This window comes from Phocoena phocoena, chromosome 15 (assembly GCF_963924675.1).
Source record: "Phocoena phocoena chromosome 15, mPhoPho1.1, whole genome shotgun sequence".
NCBI lineage: Eukaryota > Metazoa > Chordata > Mammalia > Artiodactyla > Phocoenidae > Phocoena > Phocoena phocoena.
Window position 1 is genome coordinate 9,352,345 of NC_089233.1, and position 18,198 is coordinate 9,370,542.

At 60.6% G+C, this 18,198-nt stretch overlaps 1 protein-coding gene across 1 annotated transcript; it reads right to left on the bottom strand.

Annotated features, from left to right (window-relative positions):
• Positions 1-260: 260 nt before the first annotated feature.
• STX1A (syntaxin 1A) lies at positions 261-15,541 on the bottom strand. Its single transcript, XM_065893692.1, has 10 exons — positions 15,503-15,541; positions 7,675-7,752; positions 7,217-7,316; positions 4,323-4,397; positions 3,464-3,537; positions 3,258-3,366; positions 3,094-3,167; positions 2,452-2,589; positions 654-764; positions 261-338 (listed from the first exon to the last, which is right to left on the bottom strand). Exons 1-10 carry the CDS (start codon positions 15,530-15,532, stop codon positions 261-263), a joined length of 867 nt encoding a protein of 288 aa, XP_065749764.1. The 5' UTR covers positions 15,533-15,541.
• Between the last annotated feature and the right edge of the window lie 2,657 nt (positions 15,542-18,198).

Below are 18,198 nucleotides of genomic sequence, written 5' to 3' on the forward strand. Positions count from 1 at the left end.
CAGGGCCTGAGTCTGTCCCTTGCCGGCCCATCCCCACCAGGCTGGCTGTTTCCCAGCCTGGCTCCCCTCTGCCTCCTCTGTACAGACGCACACTGTCACAAGGATCATGCACACGACGGCTCAGGGCAGGGTGGGAACGGGGGCCCTGTGCAGAGAAAGCGGTATGGGGTGGGGAGGAGAGGGCCCGAGCCAGAAGGTGGCAGCAGCCAGGCGGCCTCCCAGGGTGGGCCATCCAGAGCGCGGTGGTGGTGGGGTGGTCTCTACCCAAAGATGCCTCCGAAGGTGGAGGCGATGACGATGCCCAGGACCACACAGCAGATGATGATCATGATCTTCTTCTGCACAGGGAGGCGAGGAGAGGCCTCAGCGCGGAAGTGGGGCCAGGAGGGAGGCTGAGCCTCTGGGCAGAGCTTTGAGGCTGTGGGGCGGCTGGGGAGGGGCTCTGGTGAGGGATGAGGGTTGGAGAGTCTGGGGGATTGAATGAGGGAGAAAGTGAGGGCCTGGAACATGTCTGGGTGGGGTTTTAACTGGGCACCAGAGGCTCTGGTCAGAGCTGAGGGAGGGTGCAGGCAGAGCACGGAGGGGGTTGTGATGGTCCGGGGGCTCTGTGCGTGCGTGAGGACGTGGGCTCGGGCGGGGTTGGGGCTACTGACCCGGCGAGCCTTGCTCTGGTACTTGACGGCCTTCTTGGTGTCAGACACAGCCCTCTCCACGTAGTCCACCGAATGTTCCACGTTGTACTCAATCCTGTCAATCATCTCTCCCTGCAGGGCCAGGGGCACCCGAGCTCCAGAGGGCCCCCCTCAGGGTTACGAGGGGGCCCAGGGCAGGATTTCAGGAAAGCAGCCTGAGGTTAGAGAAAAGGGGAGTGTGAGGGGGATGGGGCAGAGCTTCTCACCCGTGCCCTTTGCCTCTGCCAGGCACCCTGGCACCCTGCGCAGCTCCCTGAAATGCAGCCGTCCTGGGGTGGGAACTGGCCATGCAGCCTCAGCCAAGGGGGTGGGGACCATGCAGAGGACGCTCAGAAGGGCCCTGACCCCGGGGCTGGGCAGAGGACAGCACAGGGCAGAGGAAGGCAGGGGCGGGAGTGGGTGGACTGGAGTCTGGCCAGAGTGACGACGGTGAGCACCCCACTCCATCCTCCCCAGGCACGATGGTTCCGTCCAGCCCTGACAGGCTTTGGTCTTCAACCTTTAAGATGGCCCTGCAGTCTGGTCCCAGGAAGCCCCCAGAGGCCACTCGACCATGACGATGCCCAGGACTCCCAGCAGCAGCGTGCTGAGGGCTGGCCGCTCTCTCCAAGCCCACTGCTCCCACTGGCGTCCACAGCACCATGGTCTCTCGCCCCAGTGGAGGCAGCAGCCTCCTCAAGGCCTCCCTGCTTCCTAACTCGGGCCATGCCACTCCCACACTTAAGACCCTCCAGTCTAGAAGAGATCCCACACTTAAGACCCTCTAGTCTAGAAGAGACTCCAGCAGCCCAGCACCGCCTGACAAGACTCCACCCCTGTCATCTCCAGCTCTCCCCGTGCTCTAGCCGCCCGGATCTCCTTTCTGCTCCTCACATAAGTCAGGCTCTTGCTGGTCTCAGGACTGTGGTGCTGCTGGTCCCTCTGCCTGGGCCAACTGCTTCACTCTTCCCCTGGGAAGTCTTCAGAGCTCAAATGCCGCCTCCTCAGAGAGGCCTTCTCTGACCACCCCGTCCAAAGTGGCCACTGCGGTGACTGTGTCACTCCAAGTGGGGCCCTTGGACTAGTAGCGTCGGCATCACCCTTGAGCTTGTGAGACATGCAAATTTATGAACCCCCACCCCACCTACCAATGTCTGGGAACGGGGACCAGAATAGGGGAACGTATAACAAGCCCTCCTGGCGGCCCTGGAGCACTTTATAGTTTGAGAACCGCTGCTCTGTCACGTCGCCTCCTAGCGTCTGGCACAACTGGAGAATATGCCATTCATCGTTTACTTATGCTGCCCTTTTGCCCAACAGACATTAGCTCTCAGGGAGCAGGCCCTCAGCTGTCCTGGTCACGGCTATACCTCCGGCTCCTAGAAAAGTGCCCATCCACAGTGCCCACATGACACACAGCTGGTGAACAAGACAGGACAAGGCTGGGTGAAGGTGGGTAGGGCCATGCAGGGCCTGGGGTCTTGGAAGGCCAAGCAGAGCCATGCAGAGAGGATCCTTCAGGTGGGCAGGACCCTGAGGGCAGTTTCAACAGCACGTGGTTAGTTACCTGAAGACTTGGTCCCTCCCGGGCAGGGCAGCGTGGCGGGCAGAGAGGGTAGGGTTAGTGCCGCCCTGGGTGCTGCTGGGGGCTGGGGGGGGGACGGTGGGGCCCCGGGCGCTCACCTGGCTCTCCACGAGCAGGGCCATGTCCGTGAACATGTCGTGCGGCCCTGGGTGCTGCTGGGGGCTGGCGGGGGACGATGGGGCCCCGGGCGCTCACCTGGCTCTCCACGAGCAGGGCCATGTCCGTGAACATGTCGTGCAGCTCCCGGATGCTGCTCTCCAGCTTGATGATCTCACTGTGGCGCGTCTCGATCTCGCTCAGGGCCTGCTTGGAGATGCTGGAGTCCATGATGATCTAGAGGGTGGGAGCAGCGGGCTGGGACCCAGGGACCAGCTGAAGGGAGCGGGGGTGGGGACTGGGACAGCAAGAAGCCGAGGGTGGAAGCAGGCCACCGGGATGGGCCGTGGCCTGAGCAGCACGTTCTGACAGCAGAGCCTGAGGCTTCCTCCTCAGCCGCAGCTCTCCCCCCACTTTCTGCTCGGCGCTTACTAGCTGTTACCTAACTTCTCTGAGACCTGGGTAAAAGGTCCTGAGGCTGGTGGAAGGAGCCCCCAGCCGGTGGCAAATAAGCAGGGGTAGCTAGGAAGCGGACCCGACTGGGAGGAACCGGGAGACGGGTCTTAATTCCCCCTTTGCCCCTAACATTTGTGTGACCTCTGCCTGGTCCCTAAGACTCTCTGGGACTCGGCCTTCTCTTCTCTAAAACCTGCCGCACAGGTGGCTGTGTCCAAAGACTGCCCAGATCTGGCGCTCTGCACGCACACCACAGGGTCCCCAGGGGGAGGGGTCCACACTCACCCCAGAGGCAAAGATGGCGGGGTTCCCACTCTCCAGCATGTCCTCCAGCTCCTCGCTGGTCGTGGTCCGGCCGGCTGTGAGCAGGGGTCACGCTGAGCCCGGCCTTCCCCAGGGTGGTCAGCGGCAGCCCGGCCCCGCCCCTTGGCCCCACCCCCTCAGCTTACTGATCTCCAGCTGCCTCTGGATGCGGCCCTTGCAGCGCTCACGGTAGTCAGTCTGCGTGGTGTTGTACTCTGACATCACCTCCACAAACTTCCGGGACAGTGTGGAGTGCTGGGGGCCCGAGATGGGAGTGCAGGTGTTAGGCCCACCCCACCGGGCCCCAGAGCCTCAGGTGCCTGGCTGCCCGCCCCAGAGGTCCCACCCACACCTGTGTCTTTCGGATCCTCAGGTCAGCAGACGAGCGGCTCAGGCCTTCCTCCTGCTCGATGCTCTGCTCGATGCCTGGGGAACAGCCAGCTGCTGATAACCTGCCCCATTCACCGCTGCCTCGCCACCCACACACCCAGGATCTGGCTCAGGACCTCCCCTGGGGGGACGTGTGTTGTCTGTTGAGTGGGGTCACACAGGAAGCAGAGCAAGAGGGAGCTCCAGGCACTGATGGAGGAGGGGCCGACAAGGGCTCTTCCAGGCATGATGTGTGTGTGGGTGCGTGCATACACACACACACAGACACACCTGTGAGGCCTCAGGCACACACCAAGCTGTGTATCTGTGTGTGTGTGCACCTACTATGTGCTAGGCCTGGTGGCTCAGGCCCACCCTGTCTCTCTCCTGCTCAGGAAGGCTGTGCATGGAGCGAGGAGTGGAGCGTGCCGTGGAGGGGGTCGGGGGGTGGGCAGGGCTAGGTGGCCATAACCACAGGGCACGGGACCCCTAGGCCTGTGCGTTCCAGGGCCTGCATGCCTGTGCTCACGTGAGCGCGTGGGGGCTCCTGTGTGGGACCAGGCACTGCTGGCCACTCCTTTAACTCTCTTTAGCTGACAGTGTCCAGAGTGGAACACTCCCTGGACGGAGCCTCAGGCATGTGTCCCAAGGCCCAGCCCAGAGCCTGGCACAAACAGGCCTTGCCAGGTAGCTGCTAAGTAAATGGCGCGTGATGGCACCCTCACAAAGGAGAGAAAGACCCAAAGTAGCCCTCAGAGTCAGTGAAATTCCATGGGCTGTGTTGGGGAAGCAGGCCTGGAGTGCCCCCCATATCCCAGACAAGGCCTGGAGCCCAGACTCACTCTTCAATTTGGAGCGAACTTTGTTTGCTGTCTTCTTTATGTCAGACATGAGTTCCTCCAGCTCTTCCTTGGTTTCTGGGGAGGTAGAAGGGGTGGCGGGTAGACACCCTGGGCTCCCCCATGCCTGATCTTCACGCTCAGGCCCGAGGGGGCTCTGGGCAGACCCTGGGTCTCCCCTTGTCCCCTGGCTAAGAGTCCACCTGCCCCTCCAATCCCGGGCCGGGGCCACACCAGCTGCAGCCTCACCCCTTCTCGTGTACCTTCCAAGGAGCCTCCCTTCTGCCTCCGCTGGCTCCCCCCAACCCCCTGCCGATAACAGATGGGGCTAAATTTAAGGCAGAAGTAATTGTGGAGCAGCTGGTGATGCTGAAGGTGGCACTGGGGAACGTTTACTTGATAACTTGCCTGAGTCGAAGGTGGACGTGCGGGCTCACCTAGCGCTACCTGGTGGCTCTGGGGGTGAACATCCAGCTGATGGGCTGATGCGGGCCAGGGGCCAAGGAGGCAGAAGCCAGCCCCCATCAAGCACCCTGGGCGGGGCAGACCCTGTTCTCTTCACAAAGTCCCCCTCCCCAGGTGCTGAGCTCAGTGAAGGCCAACTGCTGAGCGCCCGGCAGGTGGATGGGGGCTGGAGGCACCCGGCCGGGTGGGAGCTGTGAGAAGAGCTTCAAAGAGGTGGGCCCCTGCGGTACAGTCAGCTCTAGAGGTAGCATGGAGCAGGGCTATGAGGGGGTGAAGCTGGGGGAGGGCTGTGGCATAGTTTCTGGCCCTTGTTCCAACTGGGACCATCTCTGTAAAGCTGGCAGAGGCCATGGAGGTGCCCAGCTAGCCCTGCTCCCTGCGAGGGGTTGTCTGGCAAAGTGGGGCAAGATGGCTGCTTCCCTCTGGGGTGCTGGGTGGAGCCCAGCCTCAGGGCAGCCCCCCATGGCTCCACCCCCTGGAGAAACCAGGACTGAGCTCCTGGCTGGAGCCTTTCTCACCCATCCTGTGCTTGCTTCTGGGGTTGGGGCTTCTCCCATAGGGGACTCGGGAGGGGCATTTACAGTGGCTGGTCAAGTGGGAGGGCCACTTCCCAAGTGGAATGTGAATGAGGTGGAGTGGGGGGCTTCCAGGAGCAGGGGAAGAGGCCTTGTTTGTAGGAACAAAGGCAAACTCGGTTACCAGCTGCTCTGACGTCACAGCCTATTTTGCTCAGACCCAGAATAGCCCAGCCTGGATGGCAGCCCCCAGAGGAGGCAGAGCAAGCCTTGGCCCAGGAAAGCCCCCCACTCACTGCCAACTTTCTTTGTGATGCCCCCTCAGCTCTGCTCTGCCTCTGCCCTAGAACCCTTAATGGGGAGCCCCCTCCTCTTGGGGAGTGCCTGTTAGCCCATGTCAGTGACCGTCAGCCGGGTCCTGACTGCCCAGCTCATGGGTGGCAATTCTAAACTGGTCACTAGTGCTGTCTGATGAAGGTGGCACAAGGCAGCCAAGGCTGGGGGAGTTGGGCAGTTCTGTCCCCTGCCTGCCCCACCTTCCAGCAGGTGAGAGGCCAACTCCCAGCTCTTTATAGTCTCGCCCCACAGTCAGCCCCCTCCTGCGCCTCACCAGGAGTGACCCACCAGGGACACGCGCTGACCCGGATACCCACGGGCCCACAGACAAACCACATCACATACTGCCGTCCCAGACAAACCTCTAGGGAAAGGGGCAAAGCACGACGACACAGCAGCTGCACTGGATGTACGCCCTGCTCTGGGGTGTCCCTCTTTCCTTCCCACTTCTTCCTGGGCTAGTCTCCCGGCTCCCAGCTGACTCACTCTGCCTTCAAAGGGCCTAGCACTGGCCTCAAGTTCAAGCACACTTTGGGGCCGTGGAGAGATTTATTCTGGGTGCTTGAGGATGCCTGTGGGCCTGGGGCTGAGAGGCCATGGATAGGGAGGCAGTGCTGGAGTTGAGAACAAAATCAAGCTTTGGGTGCCTGGGTGGTGGGCTATGGGCCGTAGGTCCTTTCCCATGAACACCTGGGCGGCAGCCGGACCCTCCCCCGTGCTTTGTCCTGGGGCCCCATAGGCTGGCGCCTTCCAAAGGAGCTGGAGAAGGGAGAGGAGGTGAGCAAGCCGCAAGAACAGGCAGGCAGTGCACACACCCAATCTGATGAGTCCAGGTGGCTGACCTGGGCCCCAGCCCGTCACTGCCTCCCCAGGGCTGAGGGTGAGCCCCCTCCATGAGAGGGGATCACGGGCCTGCATGCCGTCAGCCTGGCCCATGTTAGTGTGGTAGTAATCAACACCTCCACGGGAATCGTGACAGCCAGGTCAGTGGGACCCGTCTGGAGACAGTGAAATGCAGACCCACACAGCCTCCCTGTGCAGAGGGAGAGAGGTCACTTCCTGGAGCCCTGAGAATGCCCGGCTCCGGGGTACCAATGGCCAAGTGCCAGGGCTGCCAGCTTTTCCCGGAAACTCTGCCTGCTTGGCCGGCTTGCCCTCCCACAGCGCTGATGCCTCAGAGCTGCCATCTGCTCCCCTGGGGAGGCGAGGGAAAGGGAGAGGCTGGGCTGAGAGGCCTTCTGTTGATCAGAGGCTGCTGCCTCCCTCCTTGCTCCCTCCCAGAATCCCCGGGCTACAGCCAGCTGGCCAGCCATGCCGCCTTAGAAAACAGCCAGCTCACCTGGGGAGGGCGGGTCCGGCGCCTGACCCCGCCCTTCTCACCAGGCATCCGGTAGGTGGTACTGGGCACTGACCCCACCCCCACCCCGGGCCTGGGACAGCTGTTTCCTGAGGCTTCCCATGGAGCCCTCCCCAGCCTGGCCAGGCGCAGGCAGCCCTCAGCCGGCCAGCAATGAAGGGCGTCCCTCCCCGCAGCAGCGCCCTCCTGGAGGCCTGTGGGGCTCCTCACATCTACGCACTCACTCTCATCAGGGTTGGGGGAGGCCAGGATGGCGCTGTGCTTCCGCTTCACCTCCTCCACGTTCTCTGAGATCTTGTCAATGAAGCCGCGGATCTCCTCCACCTGTGGACCAAGGCCAGGTGGTCTGGGGGCAAAATCCAGGGAGGGGGCTTCTTGGGCCCAGGGCTTGCCCAGAGTAGGGCTGGAGGTCAGGGCTCAGGGCCAGACTGGGCCAGGCTTCAGGGGGTAGGTGAGGGGAGGTGGGGCTGCTCCAAGGATCCTTCTAGACTGGGGTAGGAGTAGGGAGGAATGGGCCAGCCCAAACTTTGCTCCCCTCTGAGCCTCAGTGGGCTCATTAGCTGGCGCCTGGGGGCCGCTGAGCCAGGCGCAGGCGTGTAAGAGCCCTGGCCTGCCTCAGAGTTGAGACGTGGCCACCCTGGGTCTGCCAGTGTTTGGGGAGACGCAGGTGTGCTGCTCCCACCTGTTCGAAGAACTCATCCATGAAGCGGTCTCGGTCCACGGTGACAGTGACATCGTCATCATCATCGCTGTCCTTGGCCTGCACAGAGGTGTGCACACATGAGCGGACCTGTGCTAGGACCACTGGGCCCCACTGAACCTGGGACACCCAAACTGCCCAGCACCTACATACAGCAGGCCCGCAGGCTGCAGCTCCAGGGCCCTTGGCAGGGACAAGGCCTGGCTGTGCCCTCAGCTCCCAGCCGCAGTGAGACCTGGAGGATCCCTGGGGACCCAGCATGATCATGGAGAGAGGCCTTGCCTGTCAAGTTGGCGACAGGGCCAAGTATCCACCTCCGTGCCAGGCACTCCTTCCCCTGCTCAGCTGCCTCCCCTCCCCCACAGGACTGGGGTCCTCCAAGCACACCCCTCACCCTAGGGTGCTGCTGGGGAGGCCCTGCCACAGGCTAGGCAAACAAACCTCAGGGCTTAGTCCCCCGGCCACTGGCCCCAGATCACACCACGCCCGAGACAGGTTTCCTGGAGTTCCCAAGCTGGTCCTGAGTTCCAATCTCCCTCTCAGGGGAGGGCCATGCAGGGGGAGGCCTGGGCACCACGAACACCTCCCTGCCAAAAGGTGGAATGGCTCAGATATGGGCCATCCCCACAGCACCCAGGCCGGCTTGAGAGCTCCTGCCTGTGAGGGGCCTCGGATCCGCCAGGCTTGCTCCCTCAGACCTCGGGGAACTCTCCCTCCTTGTTAGTCTTGACATTGATCCTCTTTCCTTCCAGGCCCAGAGTTGGGTCCGGCAGGCACAAGAGGCCAGTCATGTTGCCACTTGGCCCGGGGCCTGCCTCAGCTGCAGGTGCAGGCCTTACCCCGCGGCCCCAGGGGCAGCCGTACAAAAGCCAGCCCATCAGGAGGTGGGGGTGATTACACCTCTGACTTCCCAGCATGCCGGCCACTCTCATTACTGTCCGCCCCACACCTGGAATCAGCCATGGTCGGCCCACTCTGCTGGCAAGGCCAAGGTCCCTCTCCACAGCCAAGGCCCAGATGCTCAGGGCAGGACGGTCACCTGGGTTCTCGGGCTGGGTCATGCCTCCTCATTTCTCAGCGCCCCACAGGGAGGAGGCACTAGCCCTCACCCTGATGCTCTCTTGCGAGGATGGAGGCAGGCAGAGGCTGAGGGGACGGGGAGGCTGAGGGGCCAGGGAGGCTGGGCCCCCGCTGGCTGGGGAAGGGGCCGAGTTCTGGGCCCAGCACAGACACTGACTGGCTGAGGGACTTCCCCTCTGGGTCTGTTTGCTCCTCTATGAAATGGGGACAGTGATGCCATGCTGGGGGAGGCGGGCTGAGAATGGATGGGGAAGCCCAGCATGTTCTGTAAAGGGCTGTGGCCCTGGGGCTCTTGGGGTCCCACTACCCCACCAAAGTGGGACCAACCAAGAGAGGGGGTTGGTTGGGAGCGTTATGGAGGCGGCCCCCCTCCTCAAGAGATCACACCTCCTCCCCCAGCAGCTAAAATAAATCCTCGCTCCCACAAGTGCCTGTGGCTGCCACCAGGTGGCCCCCATCCCCCACCAAGCCCACCCTTAGCCACAGAGAATCTAGGAGCCATTTCCATACTTTAAGGCCCAGGAACCAAGCCAAGCAGGAGGACACGGAGGCAGGGTGCAGCCTGGAGAACCCCAGGGCCCCCTCCCCGGCAGCCTGCCAGGTTGGGAAGTGGCCCCAGGAGTTCCTGCCATTCAGCTGCCTGGCTTCTCTGTCCTTCTGGTGCCCAGAGAAGGATGGGGTGGATGGGAAGAGGCAGAAGGAGAATTTTCCAGCTCCCTTCCCTTCCGGAGTGATGACCAGCTAGAGCCAAAGACAAGGGCGCCAGAGTCACTGGAGATGAGAGTCACTGCCGATGAGAGTCACTGCCAGGGACCCCGGGGCTGATGCCTCCCTTTGGGCCTCAGCTTGCCCATCTGTGAAATGGACTTATCTTTTCCAGGCATCCAGCCAGTTCTGACCTGCTACCTGCACAGCCTCCCTGCACAGAGGCTGGACTTGAGTAGCTTGTCCAACAGAAGGGTGGCGGGAGAGATGCCACACCCTCCTCCATGCTCTCTATCAATTGGAGGGTTTAGGGCCTGACCTCACAGCCTGGGTCAAACAGCTGTGGCTCTGAGCAAAACATGGAGGGGATGCTCCAAGGGCACCCTTCCTTACCAAGTGCTACTACTTCTTCCTCCTCAGGACCTTTTCACTCTCACCCCCCTCTTCATCTCACTGCCCCAGTCTGAAATCTGATCTCACCACACTCCGCCTATAACCTATAACCATCTCCCTGCCCCTATAATCTACCCATTATCCTCCCTGCTGTCCCCATGTGGCTCCCTCTGCCGGCAGTGCCAATTCCATGAAGCTGACATTCCCCTCGTCCTTAGATGCCACCCCCTTCGGAAGCCTTCCCCAGCTCCCTGGGGTGGGTATCTTGCTCCTCTGGTTCCCGACACCCTATTCGCATCCCTACTGGAGCCACAGGCACACACTCTCGAGCCCTAAGGGACCTGAAAAGTCACCTTGGCCGCAGCATCTAGCCGCAGCTTTCACACCTCCAGGGATGGAGAGCACACCAGCTCTCCCAGGCACTTCTGCCTATCTGGAGCAGCCCCAATTGTTAGAAAGTCCTTCCCTTTCCTGCGGTTTGGCCCCAGGCTGTAAAGAACCTGTTGGTGCCCTCTCCCTGGGCTGGCCGTGCCAGAGATCTGAAGGTAGCATCCACATCCTTCCTGGGTTTTTCTTCTCAAGTTGACCATTCCCTCCCCTTCAGATCCTTCCCAGAGGGCTTAAGTTGCAGCCCCTGCCCCAGACTTGTTCCACTCAGCCTCTGTCTTCTCCAGCAGTAGAAGATATAAACTGAACCTGCTACTGATTGCGGCCTGAGCAGTGCCAAAGCGCTGACCCATCACCTCCCTCTTTCTACATAGTCTACCTCTGTTAATGTAGCCAGGGATCACAGAAGTGATGTTGTAGTTCCTCCTGCCAAGGAAAGCCCCCAAGCCCTTCCCCACCCTGTTTACTTGGTTGGATTTTGGGCTCAAGGGAAGGATCTTCATTTGTTCTGATCCTTGCTTCAGTTTGTGAGAATCTGACGGTTTATGCCTTTGTTGCCCCCTGCAACTTCATCCACATCTAGGCCAAAGCCCTGAATGATTAGGGCCCCAGCTCCCTTGGGGATCCGCCAACCCTCTCTAAGTGGCAGTCACAGCTCCGGAAAGAGGGCTGGACTAGAGCTGGGGACTTAAGAGGCTGCAGCGTGGAGGCGGCAGCTGGAGTCGTGAGGCAGTTATAAACTCAAAGGTACAAACATCTTCTGGACAAACCCACCCAGACATCATATGGGCACCCTGTCTGCCACCTGGCCAAAACTAAGTTCCACCTCTTTCTCCTGAGCCCCCTTCTCTGAACCCCCCTGCTCAGAACCCCCGTTCTCAAGAGTCCCCCAAATCAGAAACTGGGGGGAGCATCCGCACTCTTCCTCCTCCTCTCACATCCAACCTACATCCCATTTGTCATGGTGTTTGTTTTTTGGTTCTAGTGTTCACGGGTTCTCAACCCTGGCTCAGGACCTGAGTCCCTCGGTGGGGGATTAAAAAAACAAAACAAAACAGCTTCCAGACCAAATGAGAATCTACGGGGACGGGGCTGGTGAGGTTAAGTTTTTTTTTAAGCCCCCCCAGGATTGAGAACCACTGGTCTGGTCTCACTCCTCTCTGGCCGGCTGGCCATCTCGGCTCTAGCATCATCACCTCCGGCCTGAGCAATCAGAAAAGAAAATCGGTGCGGGAGTGAGAAAGCACTGCCCCACCACAGGGACCTGCTGCAACAGGGGAGAGAATATCCCACTAGAACCACCACGCGTGCAGCCCTGGTGGTCTCTCCAAGCAGAGGCTCCAGGATTCCAGGATACCCTCCTGGAAGTAAGAGTGTGAATCCTCCAAGGGGTGCGGAGGCCAGGCAGCCTCTGGGGCGTCCTGGGGGATGGTGGCAGGCTGGCAGGCAGGCTTGATTCATTCCTGCTGGAGCAGGAGTTGCTGTTGTCTGTCTCGAGGGCTATTTTTTTTTCCCCTTGTTCTTTTTAATGACTAATCAAAGCCGGTATTACTAAAGCAGAGAGGCCCAGAGCTGAGTCAGGGGTGTGCGAGAGGCCGAGCTGGGTCTCCAGAAAGAAAGGGCTCTCCTTTCTGACCCCTTCCTCCTTTCCCCATCCTGCAAACCTCCCCCTCCCCCAGATCCCTGCCCTCAGCTGGATCTACCCCTTAGCAGGGCCCCAGAGCAGCTCGGGGAGGCAGCTTCGGGCTGTGGGGAGGGGCTGAGCTCTGCCTCCCTCCAGGTGCTGTGTGACCTTGGATAAACTCCTGGCCCTTTCTGACCTCAGTTTTCCATTTGTAAAATAGCAGGTTGGACTAGATAGTTCCTGGAGGCCATCTGTACCTCAGATGAACACGTACCCAAATCCACTGGGGTTTTTTTTTTGTGGGGAAACTCCAAGGAGGTGATCAGAGGGAACGAAGGAAGGAGAGGGCCCCTAGCCTGGGTCTATTCTTACACTCCCATTTCTTCTGCTCTGCAGGGCAAAGCCGGCTGGCTCCACTGTACAGACAAATGAGCATGGAGAGGTTAAGGCACCAACCTGCCTGCTGTTGCCCCGGGAACCCCCAGTCTCTTCCCAGCAGTGAGAGAGAAAAAGGGAACCGGTCAGCAGAGTGCTGCCCCGGTGAGCTGGGCCCTGCTCTAGACCAGATGTCAGGCCCACCCACCATTCTCTGGGTTGGGCATCCTAGCCCCTCCGCCTTTACTCACACTGGTCCCTTCTTATGGACCACACTCCCTCCTCCCATTCAAATCCAACTCCTCCTTCTGGGCCATCCCAAGTCCTCTCCTTCCAGGAAGTTTCTTCCTGGGTCTGGCTACCCCATTCTCCCTCCTCTTTACTGTCGCAGGCCCCCCTGTGTCTCACATGGCCCAGAATGTAGATAAACACCATTCTGGGCCCAGGGAGGGGTGGGTCGGCTCCAAGGAGTTCTCGGAAAGAAAACCAGGGAGGCCTCTGAACTGGGGGAAGGAGGCAGCTGCAGGCCAGGCGGGGCTGCCTGGGGACACCTCGTCCCCAAATTCTCCCCGGTATACTCTGGTGACCCAGGTCTTCACCCGTCCTAGGCCTCCAGGCTGCCCTTCTGATCTCTGAGGGCTGTGGAGAGCATTCAGGTCCCCACACCGGCCCGCGAGGACCCCTTCGTCCTCCCTCTGCATGAGAGGATCAGCTCCACAAGAGATGAGGGCTGGAGAAGGCTGGAGGGCTGGGCCTGGCTTGCAGCGCTGAGGAAACGTGCTAGCTCCTTCCCCAAGTGTGACTTTTATAAATAAGCTCCCTTCGCCTTCCTTCCAAATGTGGTGGGGAAGGAGGAGGAGGGGGGAGGAGGAGGGAGGGAGGCTGGCTGTGGTGCAAGTGGCTGTCCCAAGTGCCACCCTCTGTCCAGCCCAGCTAGCACTGGAGTCTCAGTTCCTGGGGGTTCTGGCTCCTGGGGTTCAAGGTCTCCCCCAAATATGGAGTCAGAGTCAGGAGACCTGTGACCACCCCTCTTGCCCTGAGAAATTGGGTTCTAGGTTTTCCTACCTCCGCTTCATAGATAGGAATCTATGCAGCCCAGAGGGAGACCTGTGGGAATGGCAGCGCCCCATACTAATGGTTCCACCCCACCCAGTGTGGGCTCCTGCCAGCGGACCCTCAAGGCTGCTAGAAACCCCCAAGGGGCAGAGCCACCCAGCCATGAGTACAGCAGCCTTCATGGGTGCTGAATGCCTGGACTGGGGGCCTGTCTGGAGAGGAAGACTCTTTCAGAGAAGCCAGGCCTCACCACCTAAAGACCACTCTGGCTAGTGTGTGTGCGTGTATGTGTGCTGGCTGGGGGGAAGGGGGGAATCACAGACACACCAGAGCAAAGAGCTGGCTTCAAGCTTCCTACAGCCCAAGATCTCTTAGGCCTTAGGTCTCAGCCAGGTCTGAGTGTGACCATTTTTAGGACTAGGTGAAGCCGCTTTCTACCATCCCACTTCATCTTCCAGGCCAGCCACATCTCTTTTGTGCCTCAGTTTTCCCTTCAGCAGAGGGAATGAAGCTGATGAGTGAGAGGATGTCAGATGGAAAGGATTGTGCTCTCCCTGATCACCTGGTTCCCACATACACCCTCCCCTGACCCACCAGGCACCCAAACACCAGCAAATGCACCACACAGCCATTCATCACCGAGATAACCACACTCCTTCTGACTCAACCAAGCACAGGAAACTTGAGGGCAACCACAAGGGCTGGCGGGGGAAGTGTTCAGACACCATACACGACATGAGGGACCGTCTTCTTCCTTTGAAACCTCGTGGGGTTTACTCCTGGGTCTGGGCACTCAGCCAGGAATAACACAGGTCTGACGGGAGAGTGGGGGCTGGCAGCCAGAGCAAGGGGGACACGGAGGCAGGAGAGCACAGGTTCCAGCCCCATGCTGCCCAGGAGACAAGACTGGTACAACGGGTGGGAGACCCAGGCACAAATGCAGGGAACCTATGGGCAGAGAGGACAAGCCATGGGATCAAAAGTCCAAAGGACCCTTGGAACTTTCCATATAAGGGGACCCAGGTCTCTGGCTCTAAGGTGGATAGCACAGGAAGTGTTCTGGGGAGACACTGAGCTAGCCCCGCCCCCGCCACAGAGATCAGCAGGTGGGGGCCTGCCAGTACGGGGGTCAGCCGGGGCATCAGAGGAGCCTCAACTGGGTCTAGAGCCCTGATGCCCCTCTCCCCACAGGCAGGCTTCCCTTCCTTCTCTGTCCCCCCCCAGCCCCCCCACCCCAAGATTGCCATCTTTAAAGGGAGAGGTGCGAACACCCTGGTTAATAGCAGAGGCCAGGGGAGGGGGGCCTTGACGAGGAGGAGCAGGCGGCAGGGGTCTCTGTCAGGGCTGGGAGAGGGCGGGCTCCGACTGAGAACCTTTGCGCATCCTTCTACTTCCCCCACCGGAACCCCGCCCCAGAAGCCACACCCCAGGGGCCCCCGAAACACAGGTGGAAAAATAGGTTCAGGTAGGAATCCGACCAGGGAACCCCGGAAGGGTCTGGAAACGCCGGCCCGGGCTGCCCGGAAGCCAGGAATGTGGACCGGGAGCGGGTCTGACCCCTCCCGGACCAGGGCGGGCAGCAGATGCCGATCGCCACCGGGTGGGGAGCCACAGGTGACGGGAGCTACAGGTGACGGAAGGTGATGGGGGCGGCGGTCGCCCCGCGAGACAGCGCCCAACGGAGGAGCCCGGCCACACCCGACCGCCCCGTTTCCGCAGCGCGCCCTGCAGCGGGGCTCTGGACAGCGGACCGCCCGCGGCCCCTTCCCACCGGTCCCGCCGTCGGTCTAAACCAGAGGGAGGGCAGAAGGGTCAGTGATGAGGCACCGTGGGGAGAGAGAGTCGGGACCTGCTCCGCGGGGCGAGCGAGAGGCCAGGCTTCGGTCCCGCCACCGGTATTCCAGAATACCCCTTCGACCCCCGAAAAGAAGGGGGCGCCGAAAAGTTTATCCAGGACCCCGGGCTCCAGTCGTCAGTCCGCGAACCATCGGAGCCGAGCTCACGCGAGCCCGTGACCCCAGAGGGTCCAAGGGGCGGGACCCGGATGGGGGTCCCCGGCTCGGCACTGCTCCCTCCTACCCTGGCCAGGGACGCAGGGACTACCGCCCCAGAGGTCGCCAGAGGTGGTCGGGGAGCTGCCCGGCCGCTGGGCACGGGCGGCGAGGGGCGCCGCGCAGGGGCCGGACTCACCGTGCGGAGCTCCTGTGTTCGGTCCTTCATGCTCCCGGGAGTGGCAGCGGCACCGGCTGCAGCCCTGTGAGCCCCGCATGCGCGGCGGCCGCCCCGCGGCTGCGCAGCGCCAGCCCGGCCCCGCCCCGGCCCCCGGGACCCCGGCCCAGCCCCCAGCCCCCAGCCCGGCCCCGCCCCTCGCCCGCCCCGCCCTGGCGGATCCCAGCCTAGAGCCCAATTCTGGGACTCTGGCTCCCCGCTCCCACTGCCCACCCTCCCCCACACCCAATCAGGTCCTCCGAAGGGTCACAGCCCAGGGACCTCATCCCCCTGCGTTCTCGACGCCCGCCTGATCCCTGCCTGGGGTCGGTTCCCAGAGTCTCTGCTCCCTCCCGTCCCAGCTCTGTCCTCCCTCCTCCCATCCCTCGACTCAGCCGCTCAGCATCCCTCCTTCTGGACCCTGGCTCTTCACCCCCAAGGCCCCTCATATCCCCGGGAATTTGCTAGAGGTTAGACCCCACCTCCCTCCTTAATTTTATTGCCTTGGGACCTCCAGCATCCCCCTCCAAAAGCCTCCTCCAGCCAAAACCCTCTAGAGTTCCAGCCTTTGAGCCCCTACCCTTCCTGCCTTCTCCCAGCGTCTCATCCAGACTCAGGCTCTGGCCCCTTCTTTCCCCAGGATTCCTCAGTTCACAGTCTGATGCTGAGTGACCACCACTTTTCCTTTAGTTTCCACTCCCAGCAAGATGCAGGCACCCCTCTATTTTGGGGGAAGGTGATCTAAGTTATAGCCCCATCTCTTTCCCCTTTCCCTGTATTCCCAGTCCTGCATCCCAGCCCCGGGCCTGAGATCCTACTTCCTAGCTAGAAGCTGGGAGTAGCTAAGCAGGGGCCGAGCTCCTCTGGACTAATGGGAAGGTCTTCTCAATACTGTGGAGGGGTGGTGGCTGGGGGCTAGTCAGTAGCAGATGCTTCTTTTCTGGTCCCTGCCAGCATCTTGAGCGGCAGCCACACACACACACCCCCAGCTGCACCCTCTGTGCCCTGGCCCAGATGCTCTGACCTCAAGCCAAGCACTCCCCCTTCCCTTCCCCAGGGCTGCCAAGGTGTTGCTCTGGAGCTGGGCCAGCCCCCTGCTGACCAGTATGTCCAGGCCCAGCACTTCTCCGAGACTGTGGGCACAGGTTAGCTGGCCAGACACTGTTCCAGCCATCCCTCCTTCCCAGGAAAGTCTGGTCCAAGACTAGCTCAGATGTAGCCTAGCATGAGAGGCAGCCACACCCCTTCCACTTGTCCAGACCTCAACCTTGAGTGTCCCACAGAGCAAGTGTTGGTGGTGCCCCATTTGACAGATGCGAGACCAGAACTCACCTGCTAGAGGGACTTGCCCAGGGTTACAGGGAACAGGTGGCAGGGAAGCTGCTGATTCCTGGTTCAGAGTACTTTCCTCTGTGCAGGGTGACTCAGTGGGGTGAGTCATGGGTGCAGCCCCAGAGCCCAGTGTCTGGCCCTGTGGGGAGAGGGCAGGAAGGGGAGACACAGCTGCTGCCCTTAGAGAATCCTGGTGTCATGCCAAGCATCACTTATTGAGATGAATATTAAATGGTAGCGTGAAAAATGAATAGAGAATGAATGTGTGCCCTTCAACTTAAACTGCCTTTCTGATACAGGTCTTACTCTCATTCATTCATTCATCAAACATTACCTGGGAATGCACGTTCTAGGGATACTGTTCTGCACCTAAGGTGCTCCTAGAGTGGTGGGAGAGACAGACATGGTTTCAATATGTGAAGGATTCAGGGTGGCTTCCCAGAGCCGGTGACATTCAAGCTGGATATTGAAGGAGTGGCATTGCAGCAGGCAGTGGTGCAGGCATTCTAGACAGAAGGAGTGTGCCCAGACGCTGGGGTGAGGGTGGAGAGCAACTGGAGAACCTCAGGAGCCTGCTGCAGTGCTCAGGTATGGGGATGAGCGTGGGTGGGAGATGAGTCCAGTGAGGGAGACCTTGAACGTTAAACTTCATTGTGAAGACAAGGGGGGAGGCAATCAAGGGTCCGACTTTCATTCCCTTAATCAAAAAGCATCTACTATGTGCTGACTATTCTAGACGTTGGGGACATGGCAGAAAACCAAAGTCCTTGCCCTCCATGGGTTCTAGTAGAGGAGAGAGATGACAAACAAGCAAATAACATACATGACGGTGATAATATATTATGAAGAAGATAAAGCAGGCCAGAAGGAGTAGGGTGCCGGGTTTGAGGCAGGATTCCAGCTTTAAATCAGGTGGTCAAGGAGGACCTTGCTGAGAAGGTGCCACTTGAGTACATATTTAAAGGAGGTGAGGGGGTAAGGCTGCCCTGGTGGTGCAGTGGTTGAGAGTCCGCCTGCCGATGCAGGGGACAGGGGTTCGTGCCCCGGGTTCGTGCCCTGGTCCAGGAAGATCCCACATGCCGCGGAGCGGCTGGGCCAGTGAGCCATGGCCGCTGAGCCTGCGCGTCCGGAGCCTGTGCTCCACAACGGGAGAGGCCGCAGCAGTGAGAGGTCCGCATACCGCAAAAAAAATAATAATAAAGGAGGTGAGGGGGGCTTCCCTGGTGGTGCAGTGGTTAAGAATCCACCTGCCAATGCAGGGGACATGGGTTCGAGCCCTGGTCTAGGAAGATCCCACATGCCACGGAGCAACTAAGCCCGTGCACCACAACTACTGAGCCTGCGCT

Bases quoted from the DNA above. Each gene is read 5' to 3' on its own strand.
- STX1A (XM_065893692.1), bottom strand. From the start codon at position 15,532: ATGAAGGACCGAACACAGGAGCTCCGCACG. The intron at 7,753-15,502 runs GTGAGTCCGGCC...ACCTCTGTGCAG, and splicing joins GAACACAGGAGCTCCGCACG to GCCAAGGACAGCGATGATGA. The intron at 7,317-7,674 runs GTGGGAGCAGCA...CTTGGTCCACAG, and splicing joins TGGATGAGTTCTTCGAACAG to GTGGAGGAGATCCGCGGCTT.